Source organism: Carica papaya, chromosome 9 (assembly GCF_054855325.1).
Source record: "Carica papaya isolate Zhongbai chromosome 9, ASM5485532v1, whole genome shotgun sequence".
In the NCBI taxonomy this organism is placed as follows: Eukaryota; Viridiplantae; Streptophyta; class Magnoliopsida; order Brassicales; family Caricaceae; genus Carica; species Carica papaya.
The window spans coordinates 31,137,513-31,155,010 of NC_142317.1; the positions used below are offsets into that span (position 1 = coordinate 31,137,513).

Consider the following 17,498-nt stretch of genomic DNA (forward strand, 5'->3'; position numbering starts at 1 on the left):
ACTAGAATCAAACACTTTTGTGCAAGATAGCATCAGGGACCAAGTGATGGGTCAAGATAGCCTTGATATGGAGATTAAAGACCTCACATAGATAGAAGAAGTATCCAACAGTCAAGAAATGATTGATGGGGAAGGAGAAAGAAGAAAAGATCGTATGAATGACGATGAGATTCCAAAGAAAAAATCAACGAAGATAAAGAGACCACCAGAGTACTTAAAAGACTATATATGTGATCAGATTCAAGGGAACAACGATTGCATAGAGCTGTATAAACCACAAGTCCGTAATGGTGGTGTCGTTCCCCTATTAAACATAGTTTCATATAATAGACTTATGGGGGGATATAAGAAGTACATACTTACTGTAGCATCCCATAATGAACCAAGTTCATATGAGAAGGCCAGCTAGGACCCAAATTGGAGAAATGCCATGAAAAATGAACTCCAAGCTCTTAAAGAAAATAAGACTTGAAAATTAATTGATTTACCGACAGGGAAGAGAGCAATAAGATGTAAGTGGGTCTACAAAGTCAAATTCAAAGCAGATAGAATCATTGAAAGACACAAAGCTAGACTTGTTGTTAAGGGCTTCACTCGAAGAGAAGGTCTAGACTATCACGAGACATTCTCACCTATGGCCAAAATCGTCTTCGTAAGAGTATTGTTGGCTCTGGCTGCAATCAGAGGATGGCACCTTCAACAGTTATATGTCAACAACGCTTTTTTACATGAAGATATAAATGAGGAAGTATACATGGAGCTTCCTCCTGGACATCTTAAAAGGAAAGAATAGAAAGTATGTAGACTTCAAAAGAGCTTGTATGGCCTTAAGCAAGCATCCAGATAACGGTATGTCAAATTTTCTGAGTTTATTACTCAACAAGGATTCAAGCAATCCAATGCCAACTACAGGTTGTTCGTGAGGACCAATGGCAAAAGCTTTACTATGCTACTCGCATATGTTGATGACATTATTATGGCAGGTAATGATGAATCTGTTATTAAAGAATTAAAGATAACATTGGATAATAAATTTAAAAGGATTTAAGAAACTTAAAGTATTTCCTTGGTATTGAAGTTTTTAGGTCAAAGAGAGCCAAAGAAAATATGCCATATACCTTTTCAAGGATACAAGGGTTCTAATAAGTAAGACTTCATCGCTCCCCTTGGACAAGAATATTAAACTTTTGAAGAATGAAAGAGAGACAATACTAGATCCAACGATGTATAGGACGTTGATTGGAATGTTGATGTACCTCGTATTGACAAGACCTGATTTGGCTTACTCTGTTCAAGTTCTAAGCCAGTTCATGGAGAGTCCTAGAGACTGTCACTTAAGGGCTACATACAAAGTCCTAAGGTATGTTAAGGGTACACCAAGCCAAGGTTTATTTTACTCAAATACATATGAGCTAAAACTAAATGCTTATATTGACAGTGACTGGGCGAGATGCCCGGACATAAATAAATCTATTATAGGATATTGTGTTCTTTTAGGAAATTCATTGATATCTTGAAAATCTAAGAAATAACAAACAGTTTCTAGATCTTCAGTTGAAGCAGACTATGGAGCCATGGCTAGTGTGTGTTGTGAGCTAACTTAGATAAGATACTTGCTTGATGACCTTAAGGTATGTAATTTAGGGGCAACAAACTTATATTTTGATAACAGGGCAGTCACACACATAGTTGCTAATCATGTGTTTTATGAAAGAATCAAACACATTGAGATAGATTGTCATTTAGTTAGGGATAAGGTACAGGAAGGGAGTATAGTTACAAGGCATGTGAACGACAAGCAATAACTAGCAGATATTTTCACTAAACTTAGTTGGCTTCTTAAGGAGCATATGATCAAGATGGGAGTAAAAAACGTCTATTCTCCATCTTAAGGGGGGATGTTATCAGGCCTGTATAAAACAGGTTGACCCTGCTCGCGTGATAAGAGACTAAAACGCACCAATTCACTAAAAAGTGATCTGGTGCATTTGAGCTCATGTAAGCTCGGGGATAGAACTGGTATTTAAACTCGTCTTCTTCCCCGAAAAACCCTAATTTTCTCTCCTCTCTGCTACCGTCGACGAACACCGAAAGCTTTTAGTTTGCTTTATTTTCTTGTATTTTGTTTTTGGTTGTTTGCCGGATCCAATCAGAACTCCGCAGTTAAGTGTGCTTGGGCGAGCTTAGTACTCGGTTGGGTGACCTCTTGGGAAGTCCTCGTGTCGCACCAATTTTTTTTCAGACGGGTCGTTCGACGTTACGCGCGTCTGGAACTAGGGTCCGCTGGTTTATACGCAAATGTGAGTCAAGAAGCAGGGGCATTTTAATCGATATTAGAACGAGAATGAGAGGTGAAGTGTGAACGCACAAGGAAAGAAATGACGAGAGGGGGAAGAAAGGGGAAGGAGTGTATGTATTTGCAGCGCAAAATTAAACAGGTGCGATCATACCAGCACTAAAGCTCCGGATCCCATCAGAACTCCACAGTTATGCCTTCACCGAGCTTCTCTCTCCATTCGCTCGCCTCTACACCTTCCGCCTTATTCAAGTTTCTCTCTCCATTCACTCGCTTCCGCGTCTTCCGCCCTCACTGAGGACCACCTGTGCAATGCAGTATTTTACTTCAACTTTGTTTGTTATTTTTTATATAAAAACGTTGATTTCTATATAGCTTGATTGACGAACTTCATTTTCTTTCATTCAGCCATTCGATTCATTATGCTCGTCATTTTGACACAAAGGTAATTTTGAAAACTCAAGCTCAAAAATAGAGGTGTATAAACGCTCTTTGCTCTGCCATTTTCACTTGTCTAAGTCCATATTAGGTGCAGCCAACTGAGAAATAATTTTTCCAAATTGCATGGAGAGTTTTAACATTGTATATGATAAATAAACTTTAGGATTTTTCTCTTTATTTGTTGTGCGAGAAGATTACTTCAAGGTATTGTCTGAAGAGTTTTATCTAGGCTAACTAGAGTGCATATTTTGAAGAATTAAGCTTAAAGATAAAGATTAAAAAGATTTTGTTAAGACCTGTATTTTGAGTTATTTTGTTAGACTTTTTACTTTTGCTATGAGTTAGATATAAAATCATATTTTATTTTTTTATTTTGAGTTTTATTATTTGAGTTTTGGGTTTTCCAAATAAAATTGTGGCAATTTGCTATCTGTCACGAAAGCTCTTAGCTACTAAAAAACTGTCGCTAAAAGCCCAAAACATCTGTCGTTAGTTCTCTTCTTTCTTGTAGTGAGTGTTCACATATATAATAAACATATGTGTTGGATAAACTTGCATTAACATGTAATTAATGGCAAATTAAAAGAGCCTGAAGTGAAATCAATTAACTTTTATTAGTGCAAAACATAGTAGGAGTTGTCAAATTGATTTTCCTAAAGCTTGATTACATATATTCGGTAAATATATACAAATTTAAAGCTCTTAAGGTTAAAAAAAAATTAAGAATGAAGTATAAAATTAATTATGTAAAGTTATTTAGCATTTTCAATGCAATTGAAGATGAAAGATACTTCAAAAAAGGTTTTAAATAACATGAATAAGGAGAAAAATAAATCTTTAAATCAATACCTTCTTATACGCGTTATTAGACACAATTATTATATTCCAATTTTATCTACCATAATAATAATAGAAATTAAATGTGCGACGAATTAAAAACCTAATTTTGTGCTTTATTTAAAATATCATTTGAATGACTTGTGGAACGGGAATAAATAGATCTATTGACCTATGATGAATTATATTTTTTCGATACACTATTTATATTGCATTGAATGCTAGGCCAATCATTAAAGATAAAAATACATCAAATCTATACGAAGTTTTACCATGAGTGGATTAAACCGAATTGAAAATCTTGAGCCCAAAACAAAAAAGAAAAAAAAGACCCAACAACAAAATATTAATGATTAAAAACCCAAAATCAAATCCCTTATTCAAGCTTTTACTTTTGTCTGGTCTAAACCTCTAATTCAAACTCAACCCAACCAAAAGAGCAAAAAGACTAAACCATATGTCGCTTAATCCAATTTGGAATCAACTCAGACCTACATGCAGCTTGGCCCAGTCCAAAGATTTCAGTAAAATGGCGGCTTTTAATTCATCTTCCTTGTTTGGCCATCGAGCTTGAGAAACACCAGATTCTATGTCTCCTTTTGGAGAAGAAGACATGATAGCAAAGGTAGCAGAAAGAAGTGACAGAAAGGAATTTGGTGGGAGAGGAGAATTCGTGACAGAGCATTTAGAGCTTAATCAAACAAAGCTAGTCTTGCCTTAGACGATCATGATACTTGTGTTTTGCCTCAGACAACAATCACGCATATTGATTTAACAGAAGAAATTTTGTATACTTTCATTTCATTCTATTTATCGAAAATGTTCAATTAATATCTTTAAAAAATAACCGAAATGCAACTTAATTATAGAACAGCAAGATAATATTAGTTGTTTAAACAGTACAGATAAGTTGACAGACTAAAGCGTTATTCCTCTGGAGATGGAGCAACTTCCGGTGGTGAGGAAGGAGTATTTGCATCCTCTCGGAGAAATCCAAATTTCTTGATGAGCTCATTAGCGATTAGCTCGTTAGCTCGATCAGAGGGATGATACTCATCCCAAAACACATACTTGCTTCTATCTTTACACAGTGTTGATGCCGGTATACATGTGAGAGCAGGTCGAATCCTTCCGAAAGAACAGCATGGGGAATCTGAATTATTAAATCCTAACAACAAAGAAAACAAATTAAACTCATGATACATACATATTAAAGTGATTCTCAATATTATAAGAGCTACAAATTAATGTGTGTATATATATATATATATATATATTATATACACTGACCATATTTTGATGGATTGCTAATCACATCACTAACAACATCGTAAGCATCACCAAATTTGTAGCTTGCATTAGGAAGTCTACTCCCAAGATCTTGCAGTAATTGGCTTGCAGCTTTGTTGAAACTGATAGCAAGTTTGTTTGTCCTTTCCCGGCAATCCCCAGAAGTACTCAGGACCCTTTGTAGGGGAATGCAACCCATTGGCCCCAACCCAAACACCATCAGCTGCCTCGCTCCTAAATTATGCAATATCTGTACATATACATACAAGGATTTTAATGTACAATTTTTCCAAATTCTGATAAAGTTTATCTTACTATTAAGTTGTTGGTATGTACAAACTTTTCGAATCCTAATAAAGCTTATTTTACTTTTCGAGTTAAAAGAAAATACTAGTTGAGTTGTGGGTGCATACAAACTTTTCGAAATCTGATAAAGCTATCTTACTTTTTCAAAAATATATTGATAGATAGATAGATACCTTGAGTTGTCGAGCAAGTGTTTCCATCAAGTATTCGACAAAAGTTTTATCATTATAATTCCAAGAATCACTGTAAACAGGCATCAAGTAGTTGTTGATGAAGTCATTACTCCCTAAGGCAACCACATATCGAGCTTCTTGAAAGAATTTATCAGCTGCTTCTTTCCCAATCTTGGCCTTGATCAGTTTTTGTGTCCCTTGGAATAACTCAATTTGTTTGTATAGACAAAATCTTTGAATCTGCAAAATAAATTACCTCATGAATTTTTCTCTTTTTAACCTTAGGATAAAAAAGTTTTTTGCATGATCAATATCTGGAATGTAATTATAATCGATTGATTGCAAAAAGGATGAGGAAACTTACGAAGTAACCTCCAGTTTCATTCAAAATCCCACCACCTCCAGAGGCATAATTCACACCATTTTCCAATATTACATCTTCTGTAAGAGATGGATCAAGAAATGCTGGTGGCCTTGGAAGTCCAGTGTTGTCACCTGACATAATTATCACCATGCCAGTTAAAATTAGCCAAGTTATTACAACTCTAAAACATATATTTAGCCCATAAAAGAATTTATAGACCTTACCGATTATATCAGCAACAGTGCGACCATTAGTGAATCTGCCATTAGGCAATCCATTGCCAAAATCAATACCATAATAAGGAAGATTAGCTTGAGCAAGGCTCCGGCGGAGGTACCAGTTGTTACCCACATCGGAAAGCGAGTCTCCGAAAATGAACTGCACAATCTTGCAATGGCAACCATTGAAGCCAGCTGCATAAAGAGTCACAGTAAATAATAATAGACTGAGAGCTCCACTAGGGTTCATGTCACGTATGATGAGCTCCACGATTCTTTCTTTTTCTGAGTTCAAAGTTGATGAAGTGAAACAAACGACTTTCTTTTGGATTTAAACTCATTTATGTCAAACAATTGACGAAGGAAGACCTGGATTAGTGTCTGGAAATTAAGGTAATAGACTATCGTTTGATCAACCAACTATTATATATTCAAACCTACTTCCACCTACCTTGTTAGGATCCTTCTTGTTTTTCTTTTCTTTTCTTTTTTTTCAGCTAATTTTTAGTCAGTTTTCGTAAAATCAAGATTGAAGTTAGAATATTTCGAGTTAATACTCAGTGTAATAAGATTATGTTCTTTAGTCTAATTAAAAACGAAATATTTCTAAGTTATTTTTTATGTACTAAGATTATATCTATTTTTATTCCCACCAAACTATACATACAAAGATTAAGAATGGAGTAATGGGGTAAGAGTTAAAATTATGGAGGAGGAAGTGGGTGAAGATTGGTTTTTGTGAATTGTTATGGTGAGTTTACCTAACACTCTGGTTTTTCTTGAGAACATAACTTGTTGGGTTTTCTCTTTTAAGTTGTTGTGCTACTAAATAAAATATCTCAACAATCAAGAACTGAAATTTTGAAAATTAAAATTAAAATTATATATATATATATATATATATATAAGAATTAGATTAACCCACTGTGGACATTTATATACAATTTTACCTATTCGTTTACCCATTTCCCTTCCCAAGCCTACTAGCCCAATTGACAATGTTAAGCATCAGATTTTAGTTAAAATTTTTAAGCCCAAGATAGATAGATAAGGCCCAAATAGTTTGTCTGGCTCATTTTTTATCTATATATAAAAGACAAAAAAAACATGATCATAGTTTATGAATATACTATTTGCCTTAATTTTTTAATTAAATACAATAATTATTATTATGAAAAAGCTGTCAAATTAATTTATAATTTCTATAATTTTATTTTATTTATTTCAAACCTTGAGTTTTTTTTTTCTATTTTCTAATTAAAAAATTTAAAATGGTTAGATTGTATTTTGATACATGAAAAAACAGTTCAAAAAAATAATTTTGATTAATTACTTCAATTAATAAAAACAAATATATATATATATATAATGTTATTACTAATTTATTAATTTAATTCATTAGTAAAAAATATTCTTTTAAATTATTTTTTGAAGAAACGAAATATAGTTGAATATTTAAAACTCTTTTTCATTAAAGAACCAAAGAAAATTAAAATTTTGAGACAAATATAAAATATTATTGATCAAATTATAATTAAAAAAATATATAAATATTAAGTTTAAACGTAAAGTTTGTCTGAAAACTCTTACCGAATAAAATCAAATATCAGACGCTGGAAGATATTGCACGTGCAGTGTCTGCACTTGCATGTAGTAAGGTGACGTGGCTTAAAGTACATTAACAAGTCAATGACGTGTCAAAATCTGAACCACCCACCATAAATACATCCCACATACTGCCAAAATACCTGCACTACAAATCTCATCTCATTATCCAAATCCGATCCTCACCCTTCATTTCCTTAATCCAACGCTCCATAATCATCCTGAATCTCAAACCATATCCCAATTTATTACTAAAAAAATCACTTCATTCTCATAAACCCTTCTCTTCCTGCACCACTATTCACAGATACTCCCACTCTCTCCACTCCAATGGCGTCCATTTCGCTCAAATCCTTCACCGGACTCCGCCAGTCCACCGGAGAACAAACCCATTTCGTTACCCAAACAGCGCGCATCTCGCGCCCACTTCCCCGGCGTCTCACAGTCATCGCCGGGAAGAATAGCCCCAAGTTGACTAACCGGAATCTCCGTGTGGCGGTAATCGGAGGTGGACCGGCGGGAGGAGCGGCGGCTGAGACGCTTGCCAAGGGAGGAGTGGAGACGGTTCTAATCGAGCGGAAACTCGACAACTGTAAACCCTGCGGCGGTGCGATCCCGCTCTGCATGGTGGGGGAATTCGACCTGCCGCTGGATATAATCGACCGGCGAGTGACTAAGATGAAAATGATATCACCTTCGAATATTGCGGTAGACATCGGACAGACCTTGAAGCCCCACGAGTATATCGGAATGGTGAGGAGGGAAGTGCTGGATTCCTATCTTAGGGATCGAGCAGCTCAAAGCGGTGCCAAGGTCATCAATGGCCTGTTTTTGCAGATGGATATGCCGAGAAGCTGGGACGAGCCGTATGTCCTGCATTTCACCGAGTACGACGGGAAGAAAGGTAGCGTGGGCGAGAAGCAGACTCTTGAGGTGGATGCGGTTATTGGAGCCGATGGAGCTAATTCCAGAGTGGCTAAATCTATCAATGCCGGTGATTATGATTATGCCATTGCCTTTCAGGTCCCTTCTCCTACTACACTTAAATTACTTGATGGGTTAGTTCTAATACATGCATATATATGTTTGAAGTGCTTCAAGATTGGATGAATTGTGGGAATGCAAGTTCTTGTGATGAATTGGGATTGACTAACAGCAAGTGGGTCTTTGTTTTCCGGGAAAATTGTTGTAGTAATTTGGCTGAAGAAGATTTGTTTAATGGTGTTATTGTGTGCTTGAGCTAAAAGATGATTACCCTTGTCTTCAACTTTTCAGATATGTTTTGGGGGTTTTGTTACAGAAATTTGCAGACTCATCTTAATTTGTATTTGTAGTGATTATATGTATTGAGTCCCTTGTGCTTTACATGGTTGCAGGAAAGGATCCGAATCCCTGATGATAAGATGGTGTACTACGAGAATCTTGCAGAGATGTATGTTGGGGATGATGTTTCCCCTGATTTTTATGGATGGGTTTTCCCCAAATGTGATCATGTAGCCGTAGGAACTGGAACAGTCACTCACAAGGGGGACATCAAGAAGTTCCAATCAGCAACAAGAAACCGAGCAAAAGACAAGATTCTTGGTGGCAAGATCATTCGGGTTGAAGCACACCCAATTCCAGAACACCCTCGTCCACGAAGGTTATCAGGGAGAGTGGCATTGGTTGGAGATGCAGCTGGTTATGTCACAAAATGCTCAGGGGAAGGTATCTATTTTGCAGCGAAGAGTGGGAGGATGTGTGCAGAGGCAATAGTGGAAGGTTCGGAGAATGGGAAGAAGATGATCAATGAAAATGATTTGAGAAAGTACTTGGAGAAATGGGACAAGACTTACTGGCCAACTTACAAGGTGTTGGATGTGTTGCAGAAGGTGTTTTATAGATCGAATCCAGCAAGGGAAGCATTCGTGGAGATGTGCGCAGATGAGTACGTGCAGAAAATGACATTTGATAGTTATTTGTACAAGAGAGTGGTACCTGGGAATCCATTGGAGGATTTGAAGTTGGCTGTGAATACAATTGGGAGCTTGGTGAGAGCTAATGCACTTCGGAAGGAGATGGAGAAGCTTAGCATATGAGTGAAATTAGTGAAAGCTTTGAATATACTAAATTTGCAAGATTTTATATTATATTATGAGTACAGTAAGCTAAAAACCAATTGTGATGTTGGAATCTGTTTGTATTTTCTGTCAATCTAGCTACTGATTCAGTTCTTTATTCTCCATTGTTACTCTATCTTTCTCCTTCTTGTATCAGCAAAACCTTATTTCTATAATTGATGAGAGCACTAGGTTAGCCCGAGGGAGATTTTTTTACATAATTAAAAGCGAAAAGCACTTTTTAAGATCATAATGTATTGACAGAAAAAAAAAAAATCAAGTGTTTAAATCTGATCCAGACTGGAAACCCAGACTGAAATGGCTTGTCCAGTTAAGAAGATCAAACTAAACGAGACAGTATATGGTTCTCTCTTTGTCTACAGAGTCTAAGAATCAAAAGAATTAGTCTATTCTGGTTTAGTCTCATTCCGATCTCAGTTCATAACTAAACAATTAAAAATCTTAAATATATATGTTAAAAGAATTAAAATATATATATATATATATATATATATACATGTATATAAGTGTGTGCATTACATGTATGGAGAGAATTGCTGGGAGAATCGAGGCTGTAATAAAATTATTTTTTATTTTTAATTAAAATAGAAAAAATAATAATAATTTATTTAATCTGGACCGAACTAGACCCATTTTTTATTTGGGTCTGGTCTTAGTCGAGTTTCGGACCGTTACATAGCCCCTAGACATGAGTATTGTATTAGTCCATGTGGCCAAACAGTCCCCACAAAATGAGTTCATAAAACATCTGTAGCCAAACAGTCCCCACAAAAAATACTAAAAGCACCCAAAAGTGGTAGACGGTGACGGAAAAAGCAACGGCCAGGATTGGTTAGGTAGAGGGGAGGGACAAAACGGGTAAACAGACCAGGAACTAACGGTGTATATTCGCTACGCAGGAAGAAAAAAAAATAAGCTTAGTTGTACGGAGGGAGTGATTCATTCAATGCTCAGTGGCGGAGAAAACGAAATCTGTCAAACAAATCCTTCACCCAAAAGCTCTTTTCGCTCACGTTTTCCTCTTTTATAACAAGAACAAGTATAATAATCCCCTTTTAGCCAATAAACAGACGCAAAATCGCTTCTTTCTGCCACCCATTTTGTTAAATCGAGAGATCTCTCAAGGTTCGTCATCTAACAATCTGAAATCTGGTCTTGATTGCTTCTTCGGTTTACGTTTCTTGTTGTTTTTAAGATCTTCTCGCCGATATGGGGTTTTTGTTTTGTTTTGTTTTCGTGGGAATGAATTCATCTGGGTGTTAGCTTTAGATCTGTGGATTTTGGTTTCATTTCTTTGTTTTGTGATATTTTTTGTAATTCTCCTTATTCGACTGATAGATTACCTGAGATTTTCTTATTTATTTTTCTGAATCTTCTTGAATCTGTTTGCTTCTTTTATTGGGTATTTGGTTTAATGGTATGCATTTGGATGTGTTTTATTTGCTTCTGGGTAAAAAAATGAGTTCATTTCTTTAACTGAGAGAATGTTTTCGGTTTAAGGAGAAATAATTTTGTTATATGATTAAAGCAGCATATCTTTAATGCTTTACTATGATTGTCAGATAAGAAGAAAATAACCCCACAGATTACCTGTAATTATTTTGTTAGCTTGACTGAAAGTTGTGAGAGATTGAATCTTCTATAATTTTTGAAGAGTGTAAAATTAACCACTAAAACAGGCTAGATTCTTTTTCTTCTTTCGCGGTTGAAACCATGTACAACTGAGTATTGCTCTCCATAGAAAAGTTATCCCTTAAATTTTGCAATTCTCTTGTATATGAGCTATGTCTTTAAGTTTGAATGGTTGATGTTTAAGAAGAATCCTAAGATTAAGTCTGCGTTGTTGGTGGCTATGGACATGCATCTTAAATATATGCTTGGTGGTGTTACTTTTAAATTTTATTCTTTCTTAAGATTTTCTGTTTGTGTTTCTGATAAAGCCCTTGCATCTTTATCTTTTATCAGAGTAGGATGGCAGCAACATCAGCCACTACCTTTTCAATTGGATCAACTGCCTCTTTTGGCAGTAGAGCGAGATTACAGGCGCAATCTAAGCCGGCTGGTGTTAGGTTTAATGCCCCTGTACTCTCTAGTTTCAATGGTCTTAAGGCAGCAGCATCTTTGAGCTGTGAATCAGAGTCATCCTTCTTAGGAAGGGAAAGCACTGCAGCTCTTCGAAGCTCTTTTGCACCAAAAGTGAAAAAATCAGAACAGAGGTCTCAGTATGGCCTACAAACCCAGGCATCTTACAAAGTGGCAGTTCTGGGTGCTGCTGGAGGTATTGGTCAACCCTTGGCACTTCTAATCAAGATGTCCCCGTTGGTTTCTGCCCTACACCTCTATGATATAGCAAATGTCAAGGGAGTTGCTGCTGATCTCAGTCACTGCAACACTCCCTCTCAAGTTCTAGATTTCACTGGTGCTTCTGAATTAGCAAATTGTTTGAAAGGAGTAAATGTGGTTGTCATTCCTGCTGGAGTTCCAAGGAAGCCTGGTATGACCCGTGATGATCTCTTCAACATCAATGCCAACATAGTTAAGAGCTTGGTTGAGGCTGTTGCAGATAACTGCCCTGATGCCTTTATCCACATTATAAGCAATCCGGTGAACTCAACTGTGCCAATTGCTGCAGAAGTTCTTAAGCAGAAAGGTGTTTATGATCCCAAGAAGCTCTTTGGTGTTACCACACTGGATGTTGTCAGGGCAAACACATTTGTCGCCCAGAAGAAGAACCTTAAGCTAATTGATGTGGATGTTCCAGTTGTAGGTGGGCATGCAGGGATAACAATTCTACCCCTGCTGTCAAAAACAAAGCCATCAGTGAGTTTCACTGATGAAGAAATTGAAGAGCTAACTGTCAGGATCCAAAATGCTGGGACAGAAGTTGTGGAAGCGAAGGCAGGTGCAGGATCTGCCACACTATCAATGGCATATGCAGCTGCTCGGTTTGTTGAATCATCCCTTCGTGCACTGGATGGAGATGGGGATGTCTATGAATGCACCTTTGTGGAATCAAATCTGACTGAGCTCCCATTCTTTGCTTCAAGGGTTAAACTTGGGAGGAAAGGTGTTGAAGCTTTCATTCACTCTGACCTCCAGGGTTTGACTGAGTACGAGCAAAAGGCAATCGAAGCCCTTAAGCCTGAATTGAAGGCCAGCATCGAAAAGGGAGTTGCCTTCGCCCAAAAACAGACAGTTGCTGCTTAAGATATCGAAGGTAAAAAAACATATCCTTAAGAGGATGATTGACCCAATCTGGTTACTTGATTGTTGGACTTTTTCTTGCATGATTACCTTCAGTTTTGTAGAATGGAAGTTTACTCATTTTCTTTGGAAAGACAATTGAGAACATGAAATTTAGAGCCATATTCTGGTGTTGTAGTTGAGAAAAAGAATATGTAATCATTTCTCAGTTTAGAGCCTGTAGCAGTTTGAAAGTTTTGGAATAATGTGACTGGTGCTGCTGGGTGCATCACCTTTATTCAGAACGATGATGTGGTAAACGAATATCAACTTTTACATTTGAAGCTATGCTTGCTCATCCTATCTGGGTGCTAAATCTGACTTGTTTTCAAGATTTTTAGTACTTTCCTCCTCAATGAGGGGTTGTGTTTTTTTTCATTTTTATTTCTGGTTTTTACATTGATCTTGATGTGCTTATATAGATATAAACGTACAAAAAGACCTCATACCAGATTAAATAGTCATGTCTGATTCTATGAATAGGATCTTTTCACCACCTAATTCTGAATATTGATATATTAAATTGATTATTATAATATGGTAGTATAGTTGACTTAATTAACCTAGTATGTATGTATGTATATATATATATATATATATATATATATTGTTGGTGTAGGTGTTCTTTCCTGTGGTAAGAAGGGACAGTTATTGAAACACCCAAGTTTGAGATTTTTTGAGAGTGTGTTTGGCTGCTCTCTTTTTGCTTTTGAAAAATACTTTACAGACAAAATAAAATATATTTTTATTCAAAATTAAAGTAAAATTTTAATTTTAAATAAATTTAAAGAGAAAAGTTAAAATATTAGTTTTCTACTATTATCTTTAATTAAGTTAAAATAAAATACACATTCGTATTATTACTATTGTCCGTTGCCGTGGTTACTGTCCAATTAATTTTTTGTTTTATTATATTATTTTACAAATTATAGTTTAAATTAAACTTAACCTTTTATACATATTATACATATTTGTGCATATATACATAAATAATGATGTTATATATAAATATACATGTATATTAAGATTATTGTATAAACAATAATTTAAATTAAATTTTTTTATTAATTTAGTTATTTCATTATGTCCAGTTACTTTAACCGAATATATATAACTTATTTTTTTTCTTATACTTTTTTGAAGTGATTTTATCAATTATTTTAATTAACTACACAATAGTTATTTGTATCAAATATCAATCAACTTATTATAGATATTTTGAATTATTAAAAATATAATATAGTTTTTAACATATATCTTATTAACCAGTCCAAACTTAATGCAATGTGGTATACTAAAATATTTTTTATTTTATTTTCTAAATTTACATGTATTTTATTCACAAAAATATATAAATTAATTAAAAATTAAAAAATAATAGAGAAAATGGTATAGAAGTAGAAATTTTAAATTATTATTTTTAATATTCTCTAAAAATTAATTTTTATGCTTGATTATTCTTAAAATACACAATTCTCATACATTTTATAAATAAAGACATATATATATATAACCCAATATAAATTTAAAGGATTAAAACTAAAAAATATATTTTTATGTACTAAACAGAACTTTATTAGTTTCAAAAAATAAGTCGATCATCACATGTTCCCAATCCTATTTGAAGAATACAAGAAAGTTTCTTCTCACAGGCTACTAAATACTTAAAACTACTTTTAGCTTGGTATGACAAACAGGAATTCATCCATAAAAAGATATGATCTTTAGACCACTAAACACCAACATGATGTTGAGACTACAAATCCAAAAAGAATAAATGAGTAATGCTGTAGCAGCTGCAATCCCATTGCTCTATAATCAGAGGTCTGAAGTTAATCAAGATGATAGACAATATCTATGTCAATTATATGAGCTTTCCAAGCGACAGAATATCAATGAAGTTAAGGTCTGTGGAGAATCATCTCTGCAGGTCACTGGACTGTTTGACAGAGTTTTGAATCTGCATTTCCACTCTTAACAACAAAAAGCTTGTAATGTCTAATATAGCAAGCTAGCAGGTAGCTTACCTGACATGCCAATATGACTAATGATTCAAGGAATCCCATTTGGAATTGAAGAAGCTTCCACCCGGAATCGTTAAGAACGGCAAATGATACTCAAGCCATTCCTACCCACAGAACATTTCTCAATTTGTCCGTGCGTCGTGCATCTGCTGAGCTGCTAATCTGGGTTCTTTCAATATACCTACCAATAGTCGTTACAAGAGCAGTGTCCTTCTTTGAAATGGTGAAACCGAGTACGATCTCTAATAATTACTTCTCGATTATATACAGCTGATAGGATTTTGGTGAAATTATGACAATCAACGCATATGCGCAGATTCTTGGCCACCCTAATTGTTGTGCCAGGTGGAGTTGCAAGAATCCCAAAAGCAATAGCTAATTTCTCACTGTGGTAAGAGAGAGCAAAGCCCTTCTCTTCTGGACTTAAATTGTGCAATTCAGATTTGATTTCAGAAACATAACCAGCAATCTTCAGCTGGTGATTTATCTCATCCAACATCTGATAAATATCATTTTTTCGTGGATGCAAAACATCATCCACAACAAACTCATGCACAACTCCTTTCAACTCAATTGTACTACAGCCAGGTGTGGTCTGCATTCCTTTCTCCTTCATAAACTTCCTCAGTTCTGCCACCATCTCCCAGTTTCCGGTAGAGGAATACATATTCAACAATAAAACATAATCCCCAGCTTCTTGAGCCTTAAGTTCAATCAAATGCTCAACTACCCTTTCCCCAAGGGTAACATGGCCATGAATTCTGCAAGCTCCCAGTAATGTTCTCCATATTGTTGCATCTGGCTTGACCTCCATTGACAATATAAGCTGGTAAGCCCTATCCAACAAACCGGCACGACCCAAAAGATCAACCATGCACCCATAATGCTGTACATTAGGCTTTAATCCAAAATCTTTGCTCATTTGATCGAAAAATGCCATTCCCTCGTCAACCAATCCAGAGTGACTACAAGCAGAAAGAACTCCAGTGAAAGTTTGATCATCAGGCAAAACTCTCATCTTCTGCATCTCTCTGAATGCATTGATAGCATCTCTTCCATAACCGTTCATAGCAAAAGTAGAAATCATAGCACTCCATGAAACCACATTCTTCTCTCGCATTCCATTGAACACTCCATAAGCCTTATCCAAACACCCACACCGGGAATACATCGATATAAGTGAGTTACACAAATTAAGTTGATCACCATAGCCATTCTCAAGTATATAACTATGAACACCTTCGCCAAACTCCAATGCACCCAAATTGGCGCAGGTTTGAAGTAGAAGCAAACAAGTAACATCATCCGGTTTACAACTAGAAGATGTGTTTTTCATAGTATCAAACAAGCTTAAGACATCCCGTGTCCGACCATTACGCATGTAACAAGAAATCAACACATTCCAAGCAACAGTATCTCTTTGCGGTATTTCATCAAACACTTTACATGCTTCACCACCCTTCTCACAAATTGAATATAAATCCATCAGAGTAGTGAGCAAAAGACTATCTAATTGGTGCCCATATCCGAAAATCATACCATGAATCTGTTCACCACCAACTAAACAAGAAAACCTCACACAACACTTGAGACCGAACGATGATGATACAGGGTCCGGTGGCAAACCTTTTTGCCTCATTTCTCGGTATAGAAGAAATCCTTCCTCCGGAGAATTACTCATCGAATAAGCTCTAATCAACGTGTTGTACTGAGACACAGATGCGTTTTCTATCTGAGAAAAAACTTTGCGGGAATATCGCAAATCGCGCAGCGGAGAGAGTGAGATTCGGGACAAGAAGTGGAGGGCAACGGTGGGATCCAGAATGAAGGATGTACGAAGGAGGTAGGCGTGGATTTGGAGCAAGCGGGTCTGATGGAAGCATGATTTTATGAGGGAAATCAATTGACTTTGCAGCTTCTGTGTCTGCTTTGGTGTTGGGTCTGCGTGTTGGTGGTCTTGTGATGATTTGCTTACTGGATTCTCGGGACGAAGAAAGGTTTGGGATATGGCTGAGATACTGAAATGAGAAAATGAGAGATTGTGAAGGAGATGGAGATTGTTAGATTGATCAGAGAGACGATGAGTGGTGGAGAAGCGGGAAATTGCTGTCATTTAGGCGGGTTTAGCATTTTGGCGTTGCATGTGATTTGTATTTGTATATTTTCAGTTTAATCTGCCATTTTTTTTTTCTTACAAATTATTGAATTTATAAAATAATTTTAAAATTTATTATTTTTTATATAACTGTAAGAATTTGACAAAAATAACAATTTTTTTTTTTCTAGTTTACAATAATTTTATTTTATATGAAATTTGGAGATCATAACAGAAAAAATAACATTAATAAATTAGGAACAATAATTTTTTTATTTTATTTAAATAATTGGAATGATAATAATAAACATACTAGGATATTGTTATGGAAAGTTAGACATTGGCCAACTTTTATGTATATAGTTGTATATGCACCTGAAATTATGTCAGTACCCACAATTGTAAATTAATCATAATATACATTTATAGATAATTGTATATACACCTGAAATTCGTCTGAAAACCGATTTTCAAAGTTATATAAAT

At 35.5% G+C, this 17,498-nt stretch overlaps 4 protein-coding genes across 4 annotated transcripts; 2 read left to right on the forward strand and 2 right to left on the reverse strand.

The window, feature by feature from the left end:
* Positions 1-4,420: 4,420 nt before the first annotated feature.
* LOC110823604 (GDSL-like Lipase/Acylhydrolase superfamily protein) lies at positions 4,421-6,301 on the reverse strand. Its single transcript, XM_088211909.1, has 5 exons — positions 5,932-6,301; positions 5,708-5,838; positions 5,344-5,583; positions 4,865-5,114; positions 4,421-4,742 (listed from the first exon to the last, which is right to left on the reverse strand). The coding sequence occupies exons 1-5, from the start codon at positions 6,173-6,175 to the stop codon at positions 4,501-4,503; spliced, it is 1,107 nt and encodes a 368-aa protein (XP_088068035.1). The 5' UTR covers positions 6,176-6,301; the 3' UTR covers positions 4,421-4,500.
* Positions 6,302-7,794: 1,493 nt separating this feature from the next.
* LOC110823599 (Pyridine nucleotide-disulfide oxidoreductase family protein) lies at positions 7,795-9,747 on the forward strand. Its single transcript, XM_022054008.2, has 2 exons — positions 7,795-8,553; positions 8,907-9,747. The coding sequence occupies exons 1-2, from the start codon at positions 7,861-7,863 to the stop codon at positions 9,606-9,608; spliced, it is 1,395 nt and encodes a 464-aa protein (XP_021909700.1). The 5' UTR covers positions 7,795-7,860; the 3' UTR covers positions 9,609-9,747.
* Positions 9,748-10,554: 807 nt separating this feature from the next.
* Positions 10,555-13,181, forward strand: MDH (malate dehydrogenase). Its single transcript, XM_022053996.2, has 2 exons — positions 10,555-10,775; positions 11,616-13,181. Exon 2 carries the CDS (start codon positions 11,622-11,624, stop codon positions 12,855-12,857), a length of 1,236 nt encoding a protein of 411 aa, XP_021909688.2. The 5' UTR covers positions 10,555-10,775; positions 11,616-11,621; the 3' UTR covers positions 12,858-13,181.
* Positions 13,182-14,417: 1,236 nt separating this feature from the next.
* LOC110823621 (Pentatricopeptide repeat (PPR) superfamily protein) lies at positions 14,418-17,072 on the reverse strand. Its single transcript, XM_022054048.2, has one exon. It carries the CDS (start codon positions 17,028-17,030, stop codon positions 15,099-15,101), a length of 1,932 nt encoding a protein of 643 aa, XP_021909740.2. The 5' UTR covers positions 17,031-17,072; the 3' UTR covers positions 14,418-15,098.
* Positions 17,073-17,498: the final 426 nt, after the last annotated feature.

Bases quoted from the DNA above. Each gene is read 5' to 3' on its own strand.
- LOC110823604 (XM_088211909.1), bottom strand. From the start codon at position 6,175: ATGAACCCTAGTGGAGCTCTCAGTCTATTATTATTTACTGTGACTCTT. The intron at 5,839-5,931 runs GTAAGGTCTATA...TAATTATGTCAG, and splicing joins CACTGTTGCTGATATAATCG to GTGACAACACTGGACTTCCA. The intron at 5,584-5,707 runs GTAAGTTTCCTC...TTTATTTTGCAG, and splicing joins ATGAAACTGGAGGTTACTTC to ATTCAAAGATTTTGTCTATA.
- LOC110823599 (XM_022054008.2), top strand. From the start codon at position 7,861: ATGGCGTCCATTTCGCTCAAATCCTTCACCGGACTCCGCCAGTCCACC. The intron at 8,554-8,906 runs GTCCCTTCTCCT...ACATGGTTGCAG, and splicing joins ATTATGCCATTGCCTTTCAG to GAAAGGATCCGAATCCCTGA.
- MDH (XM_022053996.2), top strand. From the start codon at position 11,622: ATGGCAGCAACATCAGCCACTACCTTTTCAATTGGATCAACTGCCTCT.
- LOC110823621 (XM_022054048.2), bottom strand. From the start codon at position 17,030: ATGACAGCAATTTCCCGCTTCTCCACCACTCATCGTCTCTCTGATCAA.